The 23,780-nt window shown below is 38.7% G+C and overlaps 1 protein-coding gene across 1 annotated transcript; it reads left to right on the forward strand.

Moving 5' to 3' along the window:
* The first annotated feature begins 7,654 nt into the window (after positions 1-7,654).
* Positions 7,655-23,772, forward strand: LOC130915348 (matrilin-2-like). Its single transcript, XM_057835308.1, has 9 exons — positions 7,655-7,685; positions 10,109-10,804; positions 14,997-15,119; positions 15,290-15,412; positions 17,116-17,238; positions 17,326-17,733; positions 17,808-17,960; positions 21,432-21,530; positions 23,717-23,772. Exons 1-9 carry the CDS (start codon positions 7,655-7,657, stop codon positions 23,770-23,772), a joined length of 1,812 nt encoding a protein of 603 aa, XP_057691291.1.
* The last annotated feature ends 8 nt before the right edge of the window (positions 23,773-23,780 follow it).

Consider the following 23,780-nt stretch of genomic DNA (forward strand, 5'->3'; position numbering starts at 1 on the left):
AGGGGTGTCCAAACTTTTTGCAAAGGGGACCAGATTTGGCGTGGTAAAAATGTGGGGGGCCGACCTTGGCTGACGTCCTTTACATAGAACAATATACAGGACTGTCTCAGAAAATTAGAATATTGTGTATTCTAATTTTCTGAGACAGTCCAGTATGCTTCATGGAGTGTTTGGATCGAAACAAGGTAAGTACACGATAATATCTCGTTAAAGTCATGGCGTCTGTAATTCTGTTCTCGCGTGCTCTCACCTCCAGATAGGGTTTTGCTGTTTAAAAAACATAAAAAAAAAAACCCTCCTGTTCAAAAATTTTCTTCCCCCCTGAAAATTGAGATTCTAAGCTTTCCAATGATGTATAACACATGCATATCGGACAATTTTGAAAGTTGGCCAAATTGGGGGTCTCAGAGCGGAACTTCAAGTCACCTGAGTGTTTTTCGCCATTTCCTATAGTGCTTTTTACCTAGAAAGGAAATCAAATAGCAAAAATTATGATCATTATTAACCCTTTCACGGACGGTGGTCACTACAGTGGACAGGTTTTCAAAAGTTCAAAGAAATTTCAAGTTTAACAAAAGACGCTGTCATGGGCAGTAATGAATGCTTATGACACATGCCATTACGTGTCATCCGGCAAATTTTGTCGCTAACCCGACTAACCCTCTTTTTCATCTATTCAAAAGTGAGATAATTTGCTGGATGATAAATCAACATATAAGCTGCACTGGACTATAAACCACAGGAATCAAGTCGTGGTTTATAGTCCAAAAATTACAGTAAGATAAAATTCACCAAGACAGTTACAGGTCTTAAGTGTCAACTTTTGAAAAGCTGTCCACTGTAGTGACCACCGTCCCTGAAGGGGTGAATAATGTTCATAATTTTTGTGTTACCTGTTTATATATTTTTGCGTGAATATCCCATAATACAGTGAGGACAGCTGCGGATTATAGCCATATAAACAAACAAATGCCATTTTCACGTCAAATTTGGTGGCGGCTTATAGTCACGTGCGACTTATAGTCTAAAAGAATTACGGTAATCATATATTTTTCTTTATTAATCATAGAGGAGGGAAGGTAAGTCGAAAGGAGACGTGATTAGGCGGGGTGGAGGGATTAAAAAAAAAAAAAAAATATTAATAAATGCGTAAATTTACGGTACCTTATTATTAAGAGTATTCACCCTCATTACAAACTACATGCATCAAACAACTGAATGGCTCTGAATTCTTACTGGAAAAATACCAATCTAGTGACTGCTCTTGTAATTTTGAATTTGCAGCTTTGACTGTATCTGAATTAAAATTTATGAATTAATGAAAGATTAGACTAATAAAAGTCAGAAACTGGAACACTAAAATATACTAGAGGCAAAAAAAAAAAAAAAAAAGGTGTATTTTAGGGATGTCCCCGATCCGATCACTCAATTGAAAAATCAGGCCCAATCATGTCATTTTCAAAGGATCGAAATCGTGTAAAATAAGATTGGATTTAAAAAATCCATTTATTCATTTTTTTCTTTTAAGTAATAACTTATTGGCTTGTGATTGACTGCAATAGACGTCCAATCCATTCTGACAGGAGGATCGCTGCCAACCCCCCAGTCAAATCTGAATGGACGTTCATTGCCGCCAATGGCAGTGAAACATGACCACTCAATGTCTCCTAAGTTGAAATGGATATACAGTGCCTTGCAAAAGTATTCGGCCCCCTTGAATCTTGCAACCTTTCGCCACATTTCAGGCTTCAAACATAAAGATATGAAATTTAATTTTTTTGTCAAGAATCAACAACAAGTGGGACACAATCGTGAAGTGGAACAACATTTATTGGATAATTTAAACTTTTTTAACAAATAAAAAACTGAAAAGTGGGGCGTGCAATATTATTCGGCCCCTTTACTTTCACAGCAAACTCACTCCAGAAGTTCAGTGAGGATCTCTGAATGATCCAATGTTGTCCTAAATGACCGATGATGATAAATAGAATCCACTTGTGTGTAATCAAGTCTCCGTATAAATGCACCTGCTCTGTGATAGTCTCAGGGTTCTGTTTAAAGTGCAGAGAGCATTTTGGAAACCGAGGAAAACACCAGGCAGGTCCGAGATACTGTTGTGGAGAAGTTTAAAGCCGGATTTGGATACAAAAAGATTTCCTAAGCTTTAAACATCTCAAGGAGCACTGTGCAAGCCATCATATTGAAATGGAAGGAGCATCAGACCACTGCAAATCTACCAAGACCCGGCCGTCCTTCCAAACTTTCTTCTTAAACAAGGAGAAAACTGATCAGAGATGCAGCCAAGAGGCCCATGATCACTCTGGATGAACTGCAGAGATCTACAGCTGAGGTGGGAGAGTCTGTCCATAGGACAACAATCAGTCATAGACTGCACAAATCTGGCCTTTATGGAAGAGTGGCAAGAAGAAAGCCATTTCTCAAAGATATCCATAAAAAGTCTCGTTTAAAGTTTGCCACAAGCCACCTGGGAGACACACCAAACATGTGGAAGAAGGTGCTCTGGTCAGATGAAACCAAAATTGAACTTTTTGGCCACAATGCAAAACGATATGTTTGGCGTAAAAGCAACACAGCTCATCACCCTGAACACACCATCCCCACTGTCAAACATGGTGGTGGCAGCATCATGGTTTGGACTGCTTTTCTTCAGCAGGGACAGGGAAGATGGTTAAAATTGACAGGAAGATGGATGCAGCCAAATACAGGAACATTCTGGAAGAAAACCTGTTGGTATCTGCACAAGACCTGAGACTGGGACGGAGATTTATCTTCCAACAGGACAATGATCCAAAACATAAAGCCAAATCTACAATGGAATGGTTCAAAAATAAACATATCTAGGTGTTAGAATGGCCAAGTCAAAGTCCAGACCTGAATCCAATCGAGAATCTGTGGAAAGAGTTGAAGACTGCTGTTCACAAACACTCTCCATCCAACCTCACTGAGCTCGAGCTGTTTTGCAAGGAAGAATGGGCAAGAATGTCAGTCTCTCGATGTGCAAAACTGATAGAAACATACCCCAAGCGACTTGCAGCTGTAATTGGAGCAAAAGGTGGCGCTACAAAGTATTAACGCAAGGGGGCCGAATAATATTGCACGCCCCACTTTTCAGTTTTTTATTTGTTAAAAAAGTTTAAATTATCCAATAAAATTTGTTCCACTTCACGATTGTATCCTACTTGTTGTTGATTCTTGACAAAAAATTAAAATTTTCTATCTTTATGTTTGAAGCCTGAAATGTGGCGAAAGGTTGCAAGGTTCAAGGGGGCCGAATACTTTTGCAAGGCACTGTAATATCTAACTGTCAATGGTAGTGAATAAGTAAAGAACTACAAGCAAGCAATCCATTCATTTTCAACAGCGTCTATCCTTGTCAGGGCCATGGGGTGCTGGAGCCTAGCTCAGCTGACTTTGGGCAAAAGATGGACAATACACTTTAAACTGGTCGCCAGTCAGTCATAGATGGATAGAGAAGAAATGGAGGTGGGTAGAGAAGCCCCAAATTTTACTCGAGTAAGAATAGCGTTACTTCAAATAATATTATTCAAGTAAAAGTAGTCATCCAAAAAAATGTACTCAAGTTTAAGTAAAAAGGTATTTGGTGAAAAGAATACTAAATAACGAGTAACATTATGAGTAACTGTTTACGATGTTTGATTAAAAAAAAAAAAAAAAGTATTTTTTTTAGTTATCCATATGAACTGTTAATATTGTACTGTACTATAACGAACTATATAACAAAATGAGGCCAAAGAAATGCAAAACAATATCATTGGATTCCAACGAGAGAAAAAACTTACATAAATGAAGCATCATTTCTCCAAAGAGCATGAGTGCCCTCTAGTGGAGAAAGCATTATTACTAGTATGAAATCATATTTCCGGTTTTCCGTGATCAGTCGGTGGGAGAGAGTTTAAAATCCGCGCTTTCGAGCCATGTTGACGGTAGCGCTCTATGCCGAATACTTATTTCAGTGCTTTAAAGACACCATGTGATTGAACAGGCCGGCATGATTGTAGAATGGCAAGCTTGAGTCTGATTAGTGTAATGGAGTCATGTGATTATTGTTGCGACGTTTCATTGGTGAAACTGGTTGAGCCATTGTTGGTATCATCTCTGGCAAAGCAAAAGTAGAATCTAATATGATAAATAAAAAGGAAAACAGTAACGACTAGTGTAGCCCAAATTAGCGGAGTAGGAGTTGCGTTTTTTCTTCACAGATCTACTCAAGTAAAAGTAAGAAGTATAGTTTAGTAAAACTACTCTTAGAAGTGCAGTACATTTTTGTCAAAAAGTTACTCCAGTAAATGTAACTGAGTAAATGTAACATTAACGTTACTACCCACCTCTGGTCATAGGGCACACAGTATTCACACTCACAATCATACCGCCACTGAGTGGGAATTGATCCCATGCTGCCAGTGACCCTAACTTACTTACTTAAAAAACTTCTTGTTTCATCCTTGATATATTTCCATTTTTCAAGGTATTGGATCAGGATTCCACAAAATCAGGTGACTCGGACTCAGACACACATGCAAAAAATGCGTGTGTGATATGGACATCCCTAGTGTATTTATTAGGAGTGGGAACCTCTTGGTAGCTCACGATACGATACGATACAAAGTTCACAATAACGATGATCTGACGACATGGCGATACACCGATTATCGATATATTAGGAAATCATTCTAGAATATTCTAATAAACAGAAAAACAAGCTTCTGCTGGTAATTAGTTTAGTTTAGTTTATCACCAGTAGACGTCCAATCCATTTGAACTGGGAGGGTGGCAGCGAATGAACATTTGTTCATCCCTCCCACTTCAAACGGATTGAACGTCTATGGCCGTCAGTGGCAGCCATTGCCAGGCAATGAGGTATCTTTGGGCCATTTAAGGTCATTTACCTGTTGATTTTCAGTTACCATATTGGCCTGAATATAAGACAGCCCTGATTATAAGACGACCCCGACTCTTTTTCAAGACTCAAGTTTGAAAAAAGACTTTCTGAACACCAAATTAATTTTATACAGAAAATAATTACAGTACATCTGAAACAAATGCTTAAAACAATATATTTGAGTGAAAAAGCATGTTATTTTGCCCCATTCAAATCTTAATATCTGAACATTTAAATATGTAAACTAAAGTGCAATCACATTCATAAATGAATGGCTTCTGTTTTTTTAAATGTAAATAAACCAATCTATTGTGATAAAACAACAAAATTGCAATAAGTGCATTAACCATCAAAGTGAGGTCTAACTGTAACTGTAGTCTTGAAACAAAATCTGAATAAGGAAAAACATTGCAATAAAATAATGCAAACTGGTTAAACTTGAAAGTAGCTGAGATCTGTCATGACAGAACATCGCTTCAATGATATCTGGCGCCATCTAGCGTCGTGAATGGGTATAATGTCTAGACCGCGAATTTAAGACGACCCCCACTTTTTCAGTCTTATTTTAATGCAAAAAAACACAGTCTTATATTCGGGCCAATGCGGTACTTCCTCTGGAGTTTGGGGTAATTTATGGGAAGTGACCTGGGAATCACCCAAAAGAATAGGCAGTGACTCAAACTCAAGAGGAAATTACTTGTAAATGCCCTAAAATGAACAGCAAGTGACCTGTAAATGCCCTGAACATCAGACAGAATGACTGTGAATGCTCTGGTTTCGAATGAACGAATATTTTGTCACATCCCTAGTATTTATAAACCTCCTTATGATCTCTAATGCAACACCTCGTTCACTAGGTGTTACTATTTTTGTTTTGCTTTACCCTTATGTCCAGTGTTTGGTTCTTACATTCAATGTAGTATGATCAGGGGTGAAAGTGGCTATAGGATTTCTTGCCGGAACCTCCTAAAACCACTGAAAACCAGAGAAAATTGCTTTTGGCACAATTATACCTATAACACATGCACACACAAAAAAAAAACTGGTTTTACATATGCATTATGATACTGCATTGCACATACTGTCACAATGTATACATGAGAAACTGATTTTCATTCAAAATGGTATTTTTTCCCAATCATTTGCATTTTGCAAAATAACAGTTTGAAAAAACAACAGTAACACAAACCTCCATCTCCTAATTTTTATTTTCCCTCATTTCCTCACATCTAAATGAGAAACCTAAATTTTAACTACTTAAGAAAACATATGATGTACATTAAAATTTAAGATTTAAGATAATTAAGTAACACACATTAATGAAAAATAAGTACAATTGACTTACATTATGCACAGTTAAATTAAATATATTTTAAGTTCACAGAAACATCGACTTTTTAAATTATAAGAAATAAATAAGTAACCTAACCTAAACGAACAAAAATAGGTCCAAAGTGCACATTGCCATGGAAGATGTTCTGAACCTCCCCATTAAAGCAAATAAAATAAAATAAAATAAAATAAAAATTAAATTAAGCCTCTTCAACTCTTTCCTTTTTCTTAAAGATCTGATCAATTTTCTCTTGCATTGCCCTTTTTTATCACATGAATTCAACAAGCTTTTTCTTTTTTTGCTCTTCCAGAAAACAATTGGCTGACATACTGACAGGTGATCAGCATAGATAGTTTACTCTGATTGGTTCAAATGCACGTTTTCTGGGACATACAAGCAAAAACAAAAGGTAATGAGAGAAAATGAATATTAGGAGATGTAGGTTGCGGTTACTGTTTGGTGTTTTTGTTAACTGTTATTTTGCAGATCCCTAAAAAAATACAATTTTCCATGAAAATCATTTTCTCATGTATGCCTTGTTACACTAAGTGTAATGCAGTAGCCTAATGCATGTGTAAAACCTATTGTGTTTTATTGTGTGTTATAGGTATAACCAGGGGTGAAAGTGGCTAGAATTTCTTGCAGGAACTCCCTGACGTGAAGGTCGCCATGGAGCCAGAAATTGTATTTATTTATCTATTTCTGTACGGGGGGGTCAAACCTCTTGAACTACTGAAATGCAAAGAAAACTGTTTTAGCAGTTATTTCTAAAACACATACAAAAACTGATTTTCATTCAAAATTGTGTTAACAAAAACAGCAATAACTCCAACCTCCATCTCCGAATTTTTATTTTCCCTCATTTCCTCACAAACTAAATGCCAAATCTCAACTTTAACTACTTAAGAACTAGGATGTAGTATATGAAAATCGAAGTTAATATAAACATTTACTTTTTAATTTTTTAAAAAAATAACCAAGATATATGTAACATACAGTGGGGAGAACAAGTATTTGATACACTGCCGATTTTGCTGGTCTTCCCACTTGCAAGCCATGTAGAGGTCTGTAATTTGTATCATAAGTTCTCTTCAACTGTGAGGGACGGAATCTAATACAAAAATCCAGAAAATCACATTGTATAATTTTTAAAATAATAAATTTGTATTTAACTGCATGAAATAAGTATTTGATACATTACCAACATTAGTTTTTTTAAGAACCCCTCCTGTTCTCCACTCATTACCGGAAGTAACTGCACCTGTTTGAACTTGTTACCTGTATAAAAGACACCTGTTCACATGCTCAAACAAACAAACTCCAACCTCTCCACAATGGCCAAGACCAAAGAGCTGTGTAAGGACATCAGGGATAAAATAATAGACCTGCACAAGGCTGAGATGGGCTACAGGAAAATAAGCAAGCCGCTTGGTGAGAAGTTAACAACTGTTCGAGCGATTATTAGAAAACGGAAGAAGTTCAAGTTGACGGTCAATCTGCCTCGTTCTGGGGCTCCATGCAAGATCTCACCTCGTGGGGCATCACTGATCATGAGGAAGGTGAGGGATCAGCCCAGAACTACACGGCAGGACCTGGTCAATGATCTGAAGAGAGCTGGAACCACAGTCTCGAAGAAAACCATCGGAAACACATTACGCCGTCATGGATTAACATCCTACAGCGCACGCAAGGTCACGCTGCTGAAGCCAGTGCATGTCCAGACACTTCTGAAGTTTGTCACTGACCATCTGGATGATCCAGAGGAGCAATGGGATAAGGTCATGTGGTCGGATGAGACCAAAATCGAACTTTTTGGTCTAAACTCGGCTCGTCGTGTTTGGAGGAAAAAGAAGGATGAGTACAACCCCAAGAACACCATCCAAACCGTGAAACATGGAGGAGGAAACATCATTTTTTGGGGCTGCTTCTCTGCCAAGGGTACAGGACGACTGCACCGTATTGAGGGGAGGATGGATGGGGCTTTGTATCGCCAGATCTTGGCTGACAACCTCCTTCCTTCAGTGAGAGCCCTGAAGATGGGTCGTGGCTGGGTCTTCCAGCATGACAACGACCCAAAGCACACAGCTAAGGCAACTAAAGAGTGGCTCCCTAAGAAGCATCTTAAGGTCCTGGAGTGGCCTAGCCAGTCACCAGATCTGAACCCGATAGAAAATCTATGGAGGGAGCTGAAAGTCCGTGTTGCCTGGCAGCAGCCCCGAAACCTGAAGGCTCTGGAGAAGATCTGCATGGAGGAGTGGACCAAAATCCCTGCTGCAGTGTGTGCAAACCTTGTCAAGGACTACAGGAAACGTTTGGTATCTGTAATAGCAAACAAAGGTTTCTGTACCAAATATTAAGTACAATTTTTGTGATGTATCAAATACTTATTTCATGCAATTAAATGCAAATTTATTATTTAAAAATCATACAACGTGATTTTCTGTTTTTATGTATTAGATTCCGTCCCTCACAGTTGAAGAGAACTTATGATACAAATTACAGACCTCTACATGCTTTGCAAGTGGGAAAACCAGCAAAATCGGCAGTGTACCAAATACTTGTTCTCCCCACTGTACATCCAGAAAAATAAGTACAAATGACTTAAATTATGCAGAGTGAAATGGAATATATTTTGAAGATTGCACAAACATTGACTTTTTTAAATCATAAGGAAATTAATAATTAGCCTAACATAAATGATCAGTCCAAAGTGCACATTGACAGCTAAGATGTTCTGAACCTCCACATCAGAGCAAATAAAACTAAATATGATAAAAATGCCTCCTCAACTCTTTCATTGCTATTAAAGATTTGATCCATTTAATGTAGCATTGCCCTTTTTTTTTTTTTTTTTGCTGTTGTAGAAAACATGCACATTTGAACCAATCAGAGCTAACTATCTCTGCTGATCACATATCAGTATGTCAGCCAATTAAATGGAAAAATGAGTCCAGGCGTTTTGCTTTGCTGCGTGCATTCGCACATTGACGTGACTCATCATCGTCAGATTCAGATAACTGCAGCAGCTGGGGAAACATCCATGCCGTCCGTGGAATAAAATAAATCATAAATATTGGTGGAAACCGATTACGCTACACAAGCACATTATTATGCTTGTTGTTAACACTTGTGTATATAAATCTGATGTTGGTAGATTGTTTTCTTCTTGGAGACGAAGTGTATGTGCGGCAGCTTAGCATTTTTTCCCCCCTTAATACAGCTTTTTGACAATTGCCGTCATATTTTCAGAATCAAAGCACCATGTATCGGAACAGCTTTCCGGCCCTGAATCTTATACCAGAACTGCGTTCTGGCCCTGAATCTTATACCGGAACTGCGTTCCTGACCGTTCTGGCCCACTTTCACTCCTGGGTATAAAAGCAGTTTTCTTTGCATATCTGTGGTTTTAGGAGCTTTGCTGAAAAAATCTGGCTCCCTGGCCACCTCTATAAGGTGGTTCCAGCAAGAAATTGTAGCCACCTTCACCCCTGGTGTAAATGTTATTCAGTATATGCTGAAGTAAAAAAGAATTTTAGTTTTTTTGTTTTTAACCTTCTTTAGATAAATTTTTTGCAGAAAAACACTTGCATACATACCATCTTGTGTGTATTTTTTCATAGACTGATCTGCAACTGTCAGCCTTCTCTTGACAGAATGAGCTCCCTGGTTTTTGTTATCCTCTGCCTATTGTATTGTAATGCAGCTCTAGGAGACAGAAGGCATCCCAGACCTTTTACTGCCAGAAGGTGGAATGTGACGCATGTCCAAAACAAAGAATCTGGTATGTGCTTTCTAAGACACAAGGTCTAAAGCCTTTTTTCATTTTAAACCCGAACATGTTTTTATGATCTCAGAGAACCCATGCAAAAACTCCCCAGCGGATTTCGTCTTTGTGATCGACAGCTCCCGGAGCATTCGACCTGACGACTATGAAAAGGTCAAGATCTTTGTCCATAACTTGCTCCAGTTTTTGGAGATTGGTCCCAATGCCACACGTGTTGGCCTGCTCCAGTATGGCAGCGTGGTCCAGAATGAGTTCTCCCTCAATAAATACAGCACAAAAGCTGAGGTGGAGCAGGCAGTGAAGAACATGCAGCATCTGGCAACAGGTACCATGACAGGTCTGGCTATTCAATACACTGCGGAAACGGCTTTCACTGAGGCTGAGGGAGCGCGAGACGCCCAGCTTCAAGTACCTCGGATTGCGATGATCGTGACTGACGGGAGACCGCAGGACTCAGTGGAGGAGGTCGCGACTCAAGCGAGACAGGCCGGCATCCAGATATTTGCCATCGGGGTCGGAAGAGTCGACCCGAACACTCTTAAGGCCATGGGGAGTGAGCCACACTCGGAGCATGTGCATCTTGTGGCTAACTTTAGCCAGATGGAAAGCCTGCTCTCGGTGTTCCGCTCCAAACTTTGTACAGGTGTGGCAGCGTGTGACTCGGTGGACCATCAGTGCCAGCATGTGTGTGTGAGCACTCCTGCGTCTTACAGGTGCAAATGTCGAAGAGGTTTTATCCTCAATCCAGATAACAAAACATGTACAGGTAATGACTTCCTTACTCCTCACTGGATTTTGGAACTAGTTTCTTTCTTAAAATAAAGGTGATTGTAAAACATTAATGCCAATATAATTCAAGTACAGTGGTACCTCTACTTACAATCGTCTCGACATACAGAATTTTCAGGTTAAGACATGCCTCAGCAGGAAAAATATTGCCTCTTGTTACAAAAGAAATTTCAGTATACCAAAGGCAAAAATAAAGTATGGCTGGCATTTGCAAATCCAGAGTTTACTGACCGTAACATACTCCTGGTTGCTCTGCCATTGGCTATTGCCTAGCATTCCTGGGATCCAATTGGCTTAGAGCAGTGCTTCTCAATTATTTTCTGTTACGCCCCCCAAGCAAGACGTAAATGTTTCGCGCCCCCCCCAAACTCTCTGCCGCCACTGTAAATAGTATTATTTGTCTATTAAATTACTATTATAAATACGCATCTGCCTAACATTGTGTCCTTTTTTTTCTAATAAAGAAAAAAAGTAACAGATCAACTTATAATAAAGTATAACTTTATTAACATTGTTTTATTTGTAACAGAGAAGACTTGACGTGCATCAATTTGCCTGAAGTAAAAAAAAAAAAGTCACATTCAAACTGTAAAAATACACTCAAGGTACATTTTTGACCATTTGATACAGAAAAATAAAATGTAATAAAATCCGTAAATAATAACAAATTCAAATTGATTAGAAACATTTACTCATGAGGACAATATGCCAAAAAATTTGACCGAAAAAACAAAAATGAATAAAGGAAAAAAAGAGTGTCCTTGGACAGAAGGACAGTTTTTATTTTTGCTGCTCACACTCAGTATTACCTCCTTTGCACTGGTGTGGAGTCATTTTGCAATGAGCATGCTAACAATGCTCACTGGTTTACTGATATAACACTGACAAAGCAGGACTATTGTTGGCAATATTCGGCACGTTTTCGCTGAAAAACAATCAAGCGGCTTATCAATGAGATTGGGGTCGAATGTCTTTAAGTGGCGTCTTAATTGATTTGGCTTCTGGCAGTCCGCTACTATTATTTTCAGATACAGTAAACAGTAGTCTTTCCTCATCACCCCACTGTGCTAAAAGTCAAAGCTAAAAGGCAAACGGCACGAAAAAAGCGCATTCTCGGCGGCCGAGGTAGAACCGTAGGTGAGGGCGGTCGTCGTGACGATCCCAAGCCAAAAATGGCACTTCTCGGGCGGCGACGTGAAAACCGGACAAGACAGTGGGTCGCTGCGTGAGTGAGTCCGGTCGGAAAACGGCTTTCGAAAACGGCGGCGGTGCACTGCTCTTCGTATCTGTTTTCTGTGTGACATTGTGCTAAGGTGCCTGCTTATCTTTGACCTATCCTTTTATGGCCGAAAAATGATCACTTCTGTCTTCTTACATCCATTCATTGATTTGATGAATGCATTTACTCAGGGAGACTAAGGGACTAAAATCATGTGGGGACACAGAAATGTAGAGTTGTGTGTCATCTGCATAGGTGTGATTGGAGATGTCATACTGTTCCATAATCTGAGCTAGGGGAAGCATATAGATGTTAAATAAGAGTGGTCCAAGAATTGACCCTTGAGGGACTCCACACGTGAATTTGGTTCGTTCTGACTGATGGTTTCTGATTGACAAAAAAGAAATCCCTATCATGTAAATAAGATGTGAACCACTGAAGAACAGTGTCAATAAGCCCTACCCACTGTTCCAATATGCTGAGTAGTATGTTGTGATCAACCGTGTCAAATGCGGCACTGAGATCCAACAGTAGCAGAACAGATGATTTGCCTGCATCGGTATTTTGACGAATATCATTTAGGACTTTGATAAGCACGGTCTCGGTGCTGTGTTGTGGCCGAAATCCAGACTGAAATGAGTTGAAAAGATTGTTTTGCATCATAAAAACCTGGATCTGTTCGAACACAACCCACTCGATAATTTTTCCCAGGAATGTCAGATTTGATATTGGCCTATAATCACTAATGGTTGAGGCATTAGTAATAGGTAGTGGATGTAATTTTGAGAATCTGCCGATACCGAGTCCCAATCCCATACTGGAAATTTTTGTTTGTTTGCTTTTATTTGAACAAAAGTTCCAAACATGTTACAGTACTTTTTACAGTACTTCCTCTTCCACTTTTCCCAGGAGTGAGTCTTTTTTTACATACATTTCGTGGCGTCCAGTTGGGGATAATTAATTGAAAATAATGTCCTGTTTTCCTGCTGAGTGTGTATTATCACTAAGTTGGCGCTGTCGTTGTAGACCAGGGGTCCTCAATAACAAATCTTGAAGGTCCACAACAGTTTTTTTTCATACAAGCATGGGTCCATTTATTAATGTCGCTCAAGTACAAGGCAGGTTGAAGGTGGTAAAGGTGGTTTCCTTTTGACCAAACAAAAATGCAGTGCACATTCTGATTAAATAAAAATAAATTAACAAAACATTTTCTTGACTTGAAAATGAAAATACAAAAAAACATGCAGGTACATTGTTTACACATATACAATAATAATTGACAAGATCTGTCAGTAAGGTGCAAACATAATAATTATTGACAGTAACTATTAATTGTAAAACATTGCTCGATGAGAGAAATGGCATTTGGGAGTCACAGAGCTGTTTACTCACATCATCAGCCAGTACTTCATTGCGTCTTGTGGTTGATGAATCTGAGAGTGAGATTTGTTTGATTTTTGTTGTCATTTCCTCCTTTTCTTTTCCTTCAAAGATTGCTGCAATCACTTCAGTCATACACTCTGTTATTATTTCTCCATCAGAGAACGGCTTCTTATGTTTGGCCAACACCCAAGACACTCTGAGTTAGCACTCTGTTGCAATTTGTTGTTGTGTCATAGATTTAACATGAACCTTGCTTGACTCTTGATATGACTGCTTCAACCAGTCAATTTCTTTCCTTCTCAATTCTGATTTAGGAGGAAACCTCTCTTCAAAAGAGCTGTTGTCTGTAACATAATGGCCTAACATTTTTTTTTTTTTCATTTTACAGATGAAAATATTTTTAGTAAATGTCGACTGACACTAGACAAAATGACTAATCTTGGGTTTTCGTCAACAAAAATGAGACGAAGACAAACACATTTTGTGATTACTAAAATATGAATAAACCTAATAAGTGTTCTCATCCAAAAGATTACGACGAAATTTAAAAGGGCTGCCAAAACAACACTGTGCTAAACAGGTAACCCATTTGAATTGGGAGGGCTGGCAGTGAATGAGCGAAATTTCCAACTTCAAATGGACTGGAAGTCTACCAGAAATAAAGTCATTGAAATTCACAGCAGAAGGATGACTGGATGCCACATGATTGGATAGCTATCATCATCTTGGGAAGGACGACAAATGCTCCTTTTTTTCCCTGGTGGTGTCCATAGCTGGTGGCCATCTTGGGTAGGGTGACCAGGGCTCGGAAACTTGATCTCATAAAGTACATATTGCACAGTATCAGCACGTAGTACTCTCTGATACCGATGATGTCATCTTAGCGCCATATCAGTATAGGTGCAACACTAGTACACATTGTTTGTTTTACAGCTGTTTGCTGTTCCTCACTCAACTTCTAAATGTGTTTATTACACTGTATTTTATTCATGGTAACTGTCAGGAAATAAAACACAACCAGTATTCTATTCTAAAGACAATCACAAGGAAACGGAAATCTCACATCCCAGTCAGAAGCCACTCGAGTTTCAGTTTACGTGCATGGGGACGATCTCCGACTCTCTTCTCGGCGTGCACACTTTTTATTTGGCAAAATCATATGATAATACATGGTAACACATGAATATGCAGAAAGTGAGTACATGGTGTGCAGTTATTGGTTAGTTCAAAATAGCAACAATTTAGGAAGTGCCTTATTTGGTGTTGTTTCTCAAAACTGGATGCTTACTGTGAAACGATACCTATGAAACTTAAGTATCAACTCTGGTGATTTTCCACAGTTTACGACCTTGAGAACAGGGCTGTGGCTGGCACCAAAAGGGAGGGAAAATTTGATAACACAGTCAACTGAACCTCTTTGTATTATGTTCAAAGAAATACAACACATGAACCTGGATGAATAACCTAACAAATAAATATAGTATCGCACCAGCAATGTGTTTTATAAGCATGAATAAAATATATTCTTTCACAGTAATATAATTCAAATGAAATTCTTACCCCTCAGAAATAGACTCATGTAACTCGGTGGAGCACAGCTGTGAACACGACTGTGTCGGCACTCCAGAGTCATACAAATGCTTGTGCAAGAACGGCTATGTTCTCAATCCTGATGGCAAGACCTGCAGCGGTAAATTCTTTAGTAATCAGAAATGAGCACAGAAGAGAGACATTATAATTGTATTTTTTTGACACTGAGATGTGATGCATCAGATTCTTACAATCTGGGGTGGCTATGCATTCCTAGAATTTCAAAGGACAATTTAAGAGACTCCCCCTTTGTTTTCTTTCAATTTCTAGAGATTGATCATTGTGCCGATGGACAGCATGGCTGTGAACAGGAGTTTGTCAACACTCCAGACTCATGTATGTGTAAATGCAGGGATGGTTACAGACTCGCGCCAGATGGCAAAACATGTCACAGTAAGTCACAATTTCTTATTGCTTTGTGGTGCTCAAGGCCAAGGAATGATGCTGTGAAAAGACTCTCTTTTAAACATTTTGGAGCTTTCAAATCCAATACGCTAGATCATTTATTGTAGCTGTCCTTCAGTTCAATGACCAAGTGGGTTTTCTGAAAATTGCTTAACTGTATTTGCACATTGGTTAGTATGCATACAGTGGTATGAAAAAGTATCTGAACCTTTTGGAATTTACCACATTTCTGCATTAAATCACCATCAAATGTGTTCTGATTTTTGTCAAAATCACACAGATGAAAAAAAAACAGTGTCTGCTTTAACTAAAACCACCCAAATATTTATTGGTTTTCATATTTTAATGAGGATAGTATTCAAGCAATGACAGAAGGGGGAAAAGTAAGTAAGTGGACCATCACATTTAATATTTTGTGCCCCCCCCTTTGGCAGCAGTAACTTCAACCAGATGCAGATCAGTCTGGCAAATCGATCAGGAATAATCTTGGCCCATTCTTCTCTACAAAACTGCTATAGGTCAGTCAGATTCTTGGGATGTCTGGCATGAATCGATGTCTCTAGGTCATGCCACAGCATCTCAATAGGGTACAAGTCTGGACTATGACTTGGCAACCTCAGAATGTGTATTTTGTTGTTCTAAAACCATTCTGAAGTTGATTTAATTCTGTGTTTTGGATCACTGTCTTGTTGCAGCATATATGCTCTTTTTGCTTCAACTGTCTGAAAGACGGCCTCAGGTTTTCCTGCAAAACATTCTGATGAACATTTGAATTCCTTCTTTCATTAATGATTGCAAGTTCTCCAGGCCCTGAGGCAGCAAAGCAGCCTCAAATCATGATGCTCCCTCCACCATGCTTTACGGTGGGGATGAGGTGTTGATGTTGGTGAGCTGTTCCGTTTTTTCCTCCACACATGAAGTTGTGTGTTACTCCCAAACAATTCAACTTTTGTTTCATCAGTCACCAAAATATTTTGCAAAAACTTCTGTGGAATGTCCATCTGCCTTTTTGCGAACATTCAACAAATCAACAATCCTTTATCGCAGGTCTTCAGACAGCTCTTTTGACCGAGCCATGATGTACATCAGACAATACTTTTCATCAAGACAATTCTTACCGGTGGGATGTTTTATTGTTTGCAGGACAGCTTCAAACCACTCATCAGTGATTGGGCACACACCTGATTTAAATTGTTTGGTAAAAATTGGTTTCAATTGCTCTTTAAGCCGCCTTATGCAGAGGGTTCACTTACTTATTTTCCCCCCTTTAGTCATTATTTGCATGCTATCCTCACTTACTTATTTTTCCCCCCTTTAGTCATTATTTGCATGCTATCCTCATTAAAATATGAAAACCTATAAATGTTTGGGTGGTTTTAGTTCACACAGACACTGTTTTTTCATCTGTGTGATTTTGACAAAGATCAGATCACATTTGATGGTGATTTTATGCAGTAATGTGAGAAATTCCAAAAGTTTCAGAAACTTTTTCATACCACAGTAAATATTTTTGAAACTGAGACTTCTGGTTACTTTGCAAACTCCATGGAACACTCGAAATGCAAACTCCCTTTGTACTCCTTCATTATCATGTTTTTAAATTCTCATTTCCTGTTCTTATACAACATAATAACATATTCCTCCCCCCAAAATTATCTGTACCAATCTCTGTGACATGACAAAATGGCTAGGTGTTGACCTGTGTCAGACAGTGGATCATCGTTGTGAGCATCAATGTGTCAGCTCCACTGACTCCTACATGTGCAGGTGTAAAGAAGGATTTATGCTGCTTGATGATGGGCGGAGCTGCAAAAGTATGTAACCCAGATAAAAAAAAAAAAACATTTCTTTTTTTAATGTGAAATATGATTGTTACATACATTTCGTGTTTCCAACATCAGCAGAGTGTAACGAAGGGATCATTGATCTTGTTTTTGCAATTGATGGCTCCAAGAGTCTCGGGAATGACAACTTTGAACTCGTCAAGCAATTCATAAATGCAATAGTGGACTCTTTGGACATTTCTGAGAAAGGCACTCATGTGGGGCTTATTCAGTACTCCACCAAAGTGCGCACAGAGTTCACTTTGGGGCAGTACAGTGCACCCAGGGACATCAAGGAAGCGGTTAGTAGGATGCGGTACATGGCTAGGGGCTCTATGACGGGCTCAGCCTTGCGTCATATGTTTGAGGAGAGCTTTTCAGCCAAAGAAGGTGCCAGGCCTAACATCCCACGTGTCAGCATTGTCTTCACTGATGGAAGATCTAAGAATGATGTCTCTGAATGGTCTAATAAACTAAAGAACTCAGGTATAATTTTTTTTCACCAAGTTCATTTCGACTGAAATGGTATTCAAAAAGCTAACTATTTATTGTACTTTTAGGAGTCACCATTTATGCATTGGGTGTGGGCAAAGCTGTGGAACAAGAGCTGAGAGAAATAGCGTCCGCTCCTTTTGACAAATATGTCTATTACACTGAGGACTTTGGCAAAATGGAAGAAGTGACAAAGAAGCTCAAGTCCAAGATATGTAACGGTGCGCCACACGTTACGTATACATTAACGGTACTTTAAGAAAACCAGCAAAAAAGGCATGTAAAATAATTCCAGAGCATGTTATTACATTTTTATTAATGTCAACCAAGATTTTCAAACACCACATGCATGAAATTGGCATATGAGCGGTTGAAGTTCCAGTACAAATTATATTTTGTGACACCCTGTTCGGTCTCCTTGTACTTCCTATAACAAGCAGGAGTCGACATTCCACTGAGCAAATCAGTTTCTCCTTTCATTATATAGAACAATCATTTCAACCTTTTTCATTCAAAAAAATAACATGGCATACCACTAGCAAAAAATATAAAAATAAATCTCTGTCGTGCATTGAATAAAAATTAAATAAACACAAAGATACATCATTGTACTGTCCTCGCCAAGACGTTTGAATCCTAGCTAGACAGCAGCTATCACCTTTCCCCTCTCTATATCTCGGCTGCTTGTCATCTTCGTGAGCCCAAATACGCTCTTCCTCGTGTGTGCGCGTGGGCTTGTCTTCGTGTGCACAAACATGTTCGTCCTGTGTACGTGTGCTCTTAATCTCGTGCGTATTACCTGCTCTATGCTTCCTGTGCCAAAATAAAATCATGCAACCCAATACAACAGTCAACATTATAATTAGGGGTGCACATAATTTTTTTGCCCAGGTTCTCAGAGGAGGACCTGGAGATGTGACTTGGTCCTCATTGAGCTTGAGAGCCGACCCGCCTGATGCGATAAATTTATGACAAGCTTTACTTAGAGCCAATTAACTTTAATTAATTATATTAGCAATTAATGCTTGATTAACATCAACTGGCACAACAAAATTGCCATTACTTTGAAGTGAAATGTAAAGAAATAAAAAGCACCAATTCAAAATAAAGGGCATTATGCGGCTCCCACATTAACTCCAACCCTTTTTAAAAGTGGGATGTCCTCCTCATAAGACCTTATTGAACGTGCATGTTTAGCTTTGTAAAATGCGAGCAAAAACACGTTTGTCAGTGCATGTCGCTGTTCATTACCTTTATTCCGCCACTTGTCCATAGGGCGAGCGGGGTCCTGTTTGACATCGACAGTTTGCTTAATTGCCACATAATCTCTGTTTTTTTCGTGCTTTTCAAAGTTTGGATGGCTGAAATTCTTTGACCCTACATAAAATGCGCTGCTCTTATCGGCGACATTGGGATTCTCACAGCACATTTTGTACCGCATTTCCGTGCGAGCATCATTTGCTTCTAGCCATGGTACCTCCTACTTTTCAGCAAAAGTCCTTTTTTTCGGTAGCTCCGGTGACGTCTCTGTCGTCTGTCTGTCTTTTGACGGGGGTGGGGGAACACGGAAGTAATTACTCAGTGTGGCCTGCCTCTTTGACATTTTGAGAAGTTATTTTCTCGTGTCCGCCGCAAATACGGTGGTCAGCTATCGGTACGCAAAAGCGTATGGAAGTCGTTGAGGGCCAGCGCGTTTGTCTACGTCCGGTACGCATGCGCGCATGCGGACCACTTATGTGCACCCCTGATTATAATCAAATACACTTTTCGCCAAAGGGCAGAACGAGCATATTTATAAGGTAAAGTAAAAAATAAGATACAATAAGGTACAATAAGGTACGGTCTAAGCGACTAAAAAGAAAAGAAAACAAAAAAAACGACTGGAGACAAAGTGGCGGATGAGACTCCGGCGTCGTAAAGTCGAAATCACGTAACTCAGGTACATTTGTAACTTGGGGACTACACTCAAAAAAGTGAAACATGGTATTTATTCAAGAACCTTACTTCAAGTGGTTTCACACAACTGCTTTAAGTAACTATTAAGTTATGTAGTTAAATGAAAAATATGCCGAAATGATTTAAGTAAGATTTAATGAACAAGTTAAGCAATTCCTATTCAAACCTTTTACCTGCAAAATGTGTAACCACCTTTTGTTTTCTTACAATGGGAGTGTTGATTTTAAATATGTATTGTGATGTTGTTAATATTCTGGATGAGTGGGGGACCCTATTGCAGTAAGTGGGCCGACCTGGCAATTGTACCCTATCGTTGCGCTCGTGAGGGGTAATAGAGGGACTTTGCTTCCCTTAAGTAAGCACAGAGGTCAGGTTTACAATTATGTGTTTTTTCAACCGAATGTCAGGGTTTGCAGGCATGCAGGTGGTATGGACCCAAACGCAGGAAAAGGGAGGTGAGGCAGATAAATGGTGCAAAAAAGGGTTTAATTAAAGCCAACGAAAAACAAAGTACAAAACAAAGGCTGTGGTAATCCAAAGAAGGCACTGAGGAAAACAAAACCGTCACTAACAAAAGACTGCGTTTCAAAAAACTCACTCGGAACACAAGGGCTTGGATAGACACGAATACTGCTGACCAGAACTTGACATGGACATTGACAATGACGCAACAAAGAGTGAAAAGAAACTGGGAGCTTATATACACATGCAGAACAAGGAGTAACGAGACAACGAGGAACAGATGGGTGTCACAGGAGGATGCAGGTTGGAGGATACACTAGGAGCAGGCACAACAGGTGAAATCAATGGGCAATCACAGGAAAACACTGGGAGGGAACCAACACAAAACCTAACACCGAACACACTCCAGCTATTTACAGACAACACTACTTACAGTCGTCGTGTCATTTTACCCAGAAGTCTTTGCGCCTGCTTTGTTTTCCGACACATGCACTTAAACTGGGTGTAGCCGATTAACTCTGCTAGTACATTTAACTCTGCCAGGGTTGTCTGTGTTCAACTCACTTAATTGAAACCACGCCAAGAGCGATCTTAACACTGCTAGAGTTAAAACAACACCCAAATCAACACCAGTCAACTCAAAAATAATTTACACCAAAAAAATCAACTCCACAGATTTTGCTGTGTATGGCAACCTCGGATGGACAAAAGTCATACAATGTGTGCAATCACGTTACATATATTAAGCAATGCTTTTTCATAAGTGTTTTGACTCTCTTACACGATAAATACAACAATGGGTTCAGTAATTTGTGGGAAAAAAAACAAAGTTAATATGTACACACAATGAAAAAAACCTGTTTAAAATTTAATTTACTCATGTTACATATATATTAAGCAATGCTTTTTCATAAGTGTTTTAAAGACTCTCTTACATGATTAATACAACAATGGATTTAGTAATGTGTAAACACACAAAACTAATGTGTACAGTATATACAATGAAAAACACTTTTAAAAGTTAAAATCACGTTACGGATATATTCAGCAATGCTTATTCATAAGTGGTTAATTGACTCCCTTGCATGATTTATAAAACAATGGATTCAGTAATGTGTAAAAACACAAATTGAATGTGTATATACAATGAAAAACACCTAGTAATTTTTTGGCTACTCTACCCACCTCTGCTTAGAGTGGAAAAGGGCACCACAAAGGAGAGATTGAGGTTCAAACGAATGAACAGGCATGATTATGATTTTCTTCTTCAACAGATAAACCAGCTCATGTCAGTGAACACACATGTCAGTGTGAAGACCTAATAATATTTCAGAAGCAAGTCAATGAGAAGCTGAGGAGCCTGCTACACAACAATATCCTTTTTCTCAATAACCACTTTGGTACAGTAGTCATTAGTAACCCCTGTAATCTGCGATCTTGGAACTTTCTGCTGATTTGAAAGTCTTCCGCTTAAATCAAAACAGTCTACGGAATACAGGACGAGGTGCAGAATAGGGTTTGGGAACCTCACTATACGATGCGATTTGTGAGACAAGGCTCACGATAACGATGATCTTACTAAATGGCAATTATAGATACATGGGTCACAAAATCATCGTCCGCCGCAGATGAACACGAAAAGTGAGAGTAAAAAGTCCTGTCTCACTCTGTCAAGTCAGCCACGCGGTGCATTTAGGTACACCATGCAAAACACATCCCCCACATTAGAACCCAATTCGTTACATTATTACAGGTATTATTATTATTATTACTATTGTTATATTATTATTCCATTTTTTTATTAAGAATTTATTTGTTTTGCTCTGTGTAATTGCTATTTGCAATAGTACTAGCAGCATTTATTAAGGATTTAGTGTAAGTGCCGGGCTGTCGAATGAATTAATGGAATTATAATTAAAGATGCGATCGATCAGGTCCGATCACGTCATTTTCAAAGTATCGGAATCGGCAAAAAAATACCGGCCATGCCTTTTATATATATATATATTTATATATATATATATAAAATCGTTTTCTAATTGTATTTAACGTTACAGACATAAATGTTACACTCATCCAGAGTCTTTAGTTTAGGCTTACGGTAGGGTTATGAAATTTATCCTGATAACGGCGGTAATTAATTTGTTTAAAAATGTATCAATTACGTTAAAATATATAAGGCAATTAATGCATGCACCGCATGACCCACTCACGCATTGTCGCGCTCAATCTGTAATGGTGCCGTTTTACCTTTATAGAGAGATAAAAGGCAGCGTAAAATGAGTAGTGTGAATTTTGGCAGCCTTTGGAGCCTTTTTTTAATTGGCTAAAGCCTTACAATCCCTCTCCCTACGAAATAGAAATATCATGGGAAGCAATGTTGGGAAGCAAGGTAGCAATTGATCTTTTTCTTAACACCTTATGTTATTTTCCAACGCAGAGAAGATATATCAATTGGTAGCACTACGCACAGTCATGCTTCCACTTCTCATCATGCATTTGGGCATGGCTACAGTATCAATCACTGAAAGCTCAACAAATACACTAGATGGCAATATTTAGTCACAATATACAAAGTCACAAGTCTTTCTATCCGTGGATCCCTCTCACAGAAAGAATGTTAATAATTTAAATGCCATCTTGAGGATTTATTGTCATAATAAACAAATACAGTACTTATGTACTGTATGTTGAATGTATATATTCATCCGAGTTTTATTCATTTTTTTCTTAATGCATTGCCAAAATGTATATGATCGGGAAAAAATTATCGGGAATGATTGGAATTGAATCGGGAACAAAAAAAAAAGCAATCGGATCGCGAAATATCGGGATCGGCAGATACTCAAACTAAAACGATCGGGATCGGATCGGGAGCAAAAAAACATGATCGGAACAACCCTAATTGTAATGTATTCTTATGGAAATATCCTGCTCGACATAAGACCATTTCGACTTACAAACATGGTCCTGGAATGAATTAACGTCGTATGTAGACGTACCACTGTATATGAATTTAAAATAAAGACGTAGCTCGTAAAATGTTGTCTATAAAGTTGAAAAACAAACAACAAAAATGAATGAAACGGACAAGAATCCTACAAAGTATTTGATAATGGCTCAAAATTATTTTTGGAACAGATCATCTGACTAGCAGCTTAGAGACGGTCCTTTGCTTTGCTTAGCCAAAGCTACACCTGAGGAGGTAAGACAGATATTTAGAATTTCTTTAAACCTAAGCCTTCAAATGCTTCTACAACAACTTAGCTTGAACCCATGATCGAAAACGAACAGTGTCAAGATGTATAAACATATATATACACAAATATCTTGTAAGTTAATATTATTGCTGACACTGCGTTTCGGGGTCATTAACATGTTTATTACATTAACATGGACTTCATTTTTTTCCGTCACCGTTTTAAAAAAACGGTCAACGACGGAAAATATTCGGTTAACGCGACCCCTGCAGGGCACTCTTTTAACTCATTGGCTGCCATTGACAGCATTGTCCATTTATTGAAGTTATTATTGCAACTTTTTCCTTGACATTTCTCACTTGAAGCTTTGTCAACCAGGCTGCAACTGCTGGAGAAGCAACTTGTAAAAATATAAAACACTTC

This window comes from Corythoichthys intestinalis, chromosome 4 (assembly GCF_030265065.1).
Source record: "Corythoichthys intestinalis isolate RoL2023-P3 chromosome 4, ASM3026506v1, whole genome shotgun sequence".
NCBI classification, from domain to species: Eukaryota; Metazoa; Chordata; class Actinopteri; order Syngnathiformes; family Syngnathidae; genus Corythoichthys; species Corythoichthys intestinalis.

What these genes read in the sequence shown, in the direction of transcription:
- LOC130915348 (XM_057835308.1), top strand. Translation starts at nt 7,655, where the DNA reads ATGGGCTACAGGAAAATAAGCAAGCCGCTTG. An exon ending in TGATGGCAAGACCTGCAGCG is followed by an intron (nt 15,120 to 15,289) that starts GTAAATTCTTTA and finishes TTCAATTTCTAG; the next exon opens with AGATTGATCATTGTGCCGAT. An exon ending in AGATGGCAAAACATGTCACA is followed by an intron (nt 15,413 to 17,115) that starts GTAAGTCACAAT and finishes CAAAATGGCTAG; the next exon opens with GTGTTGACCTGTGTCAGACA.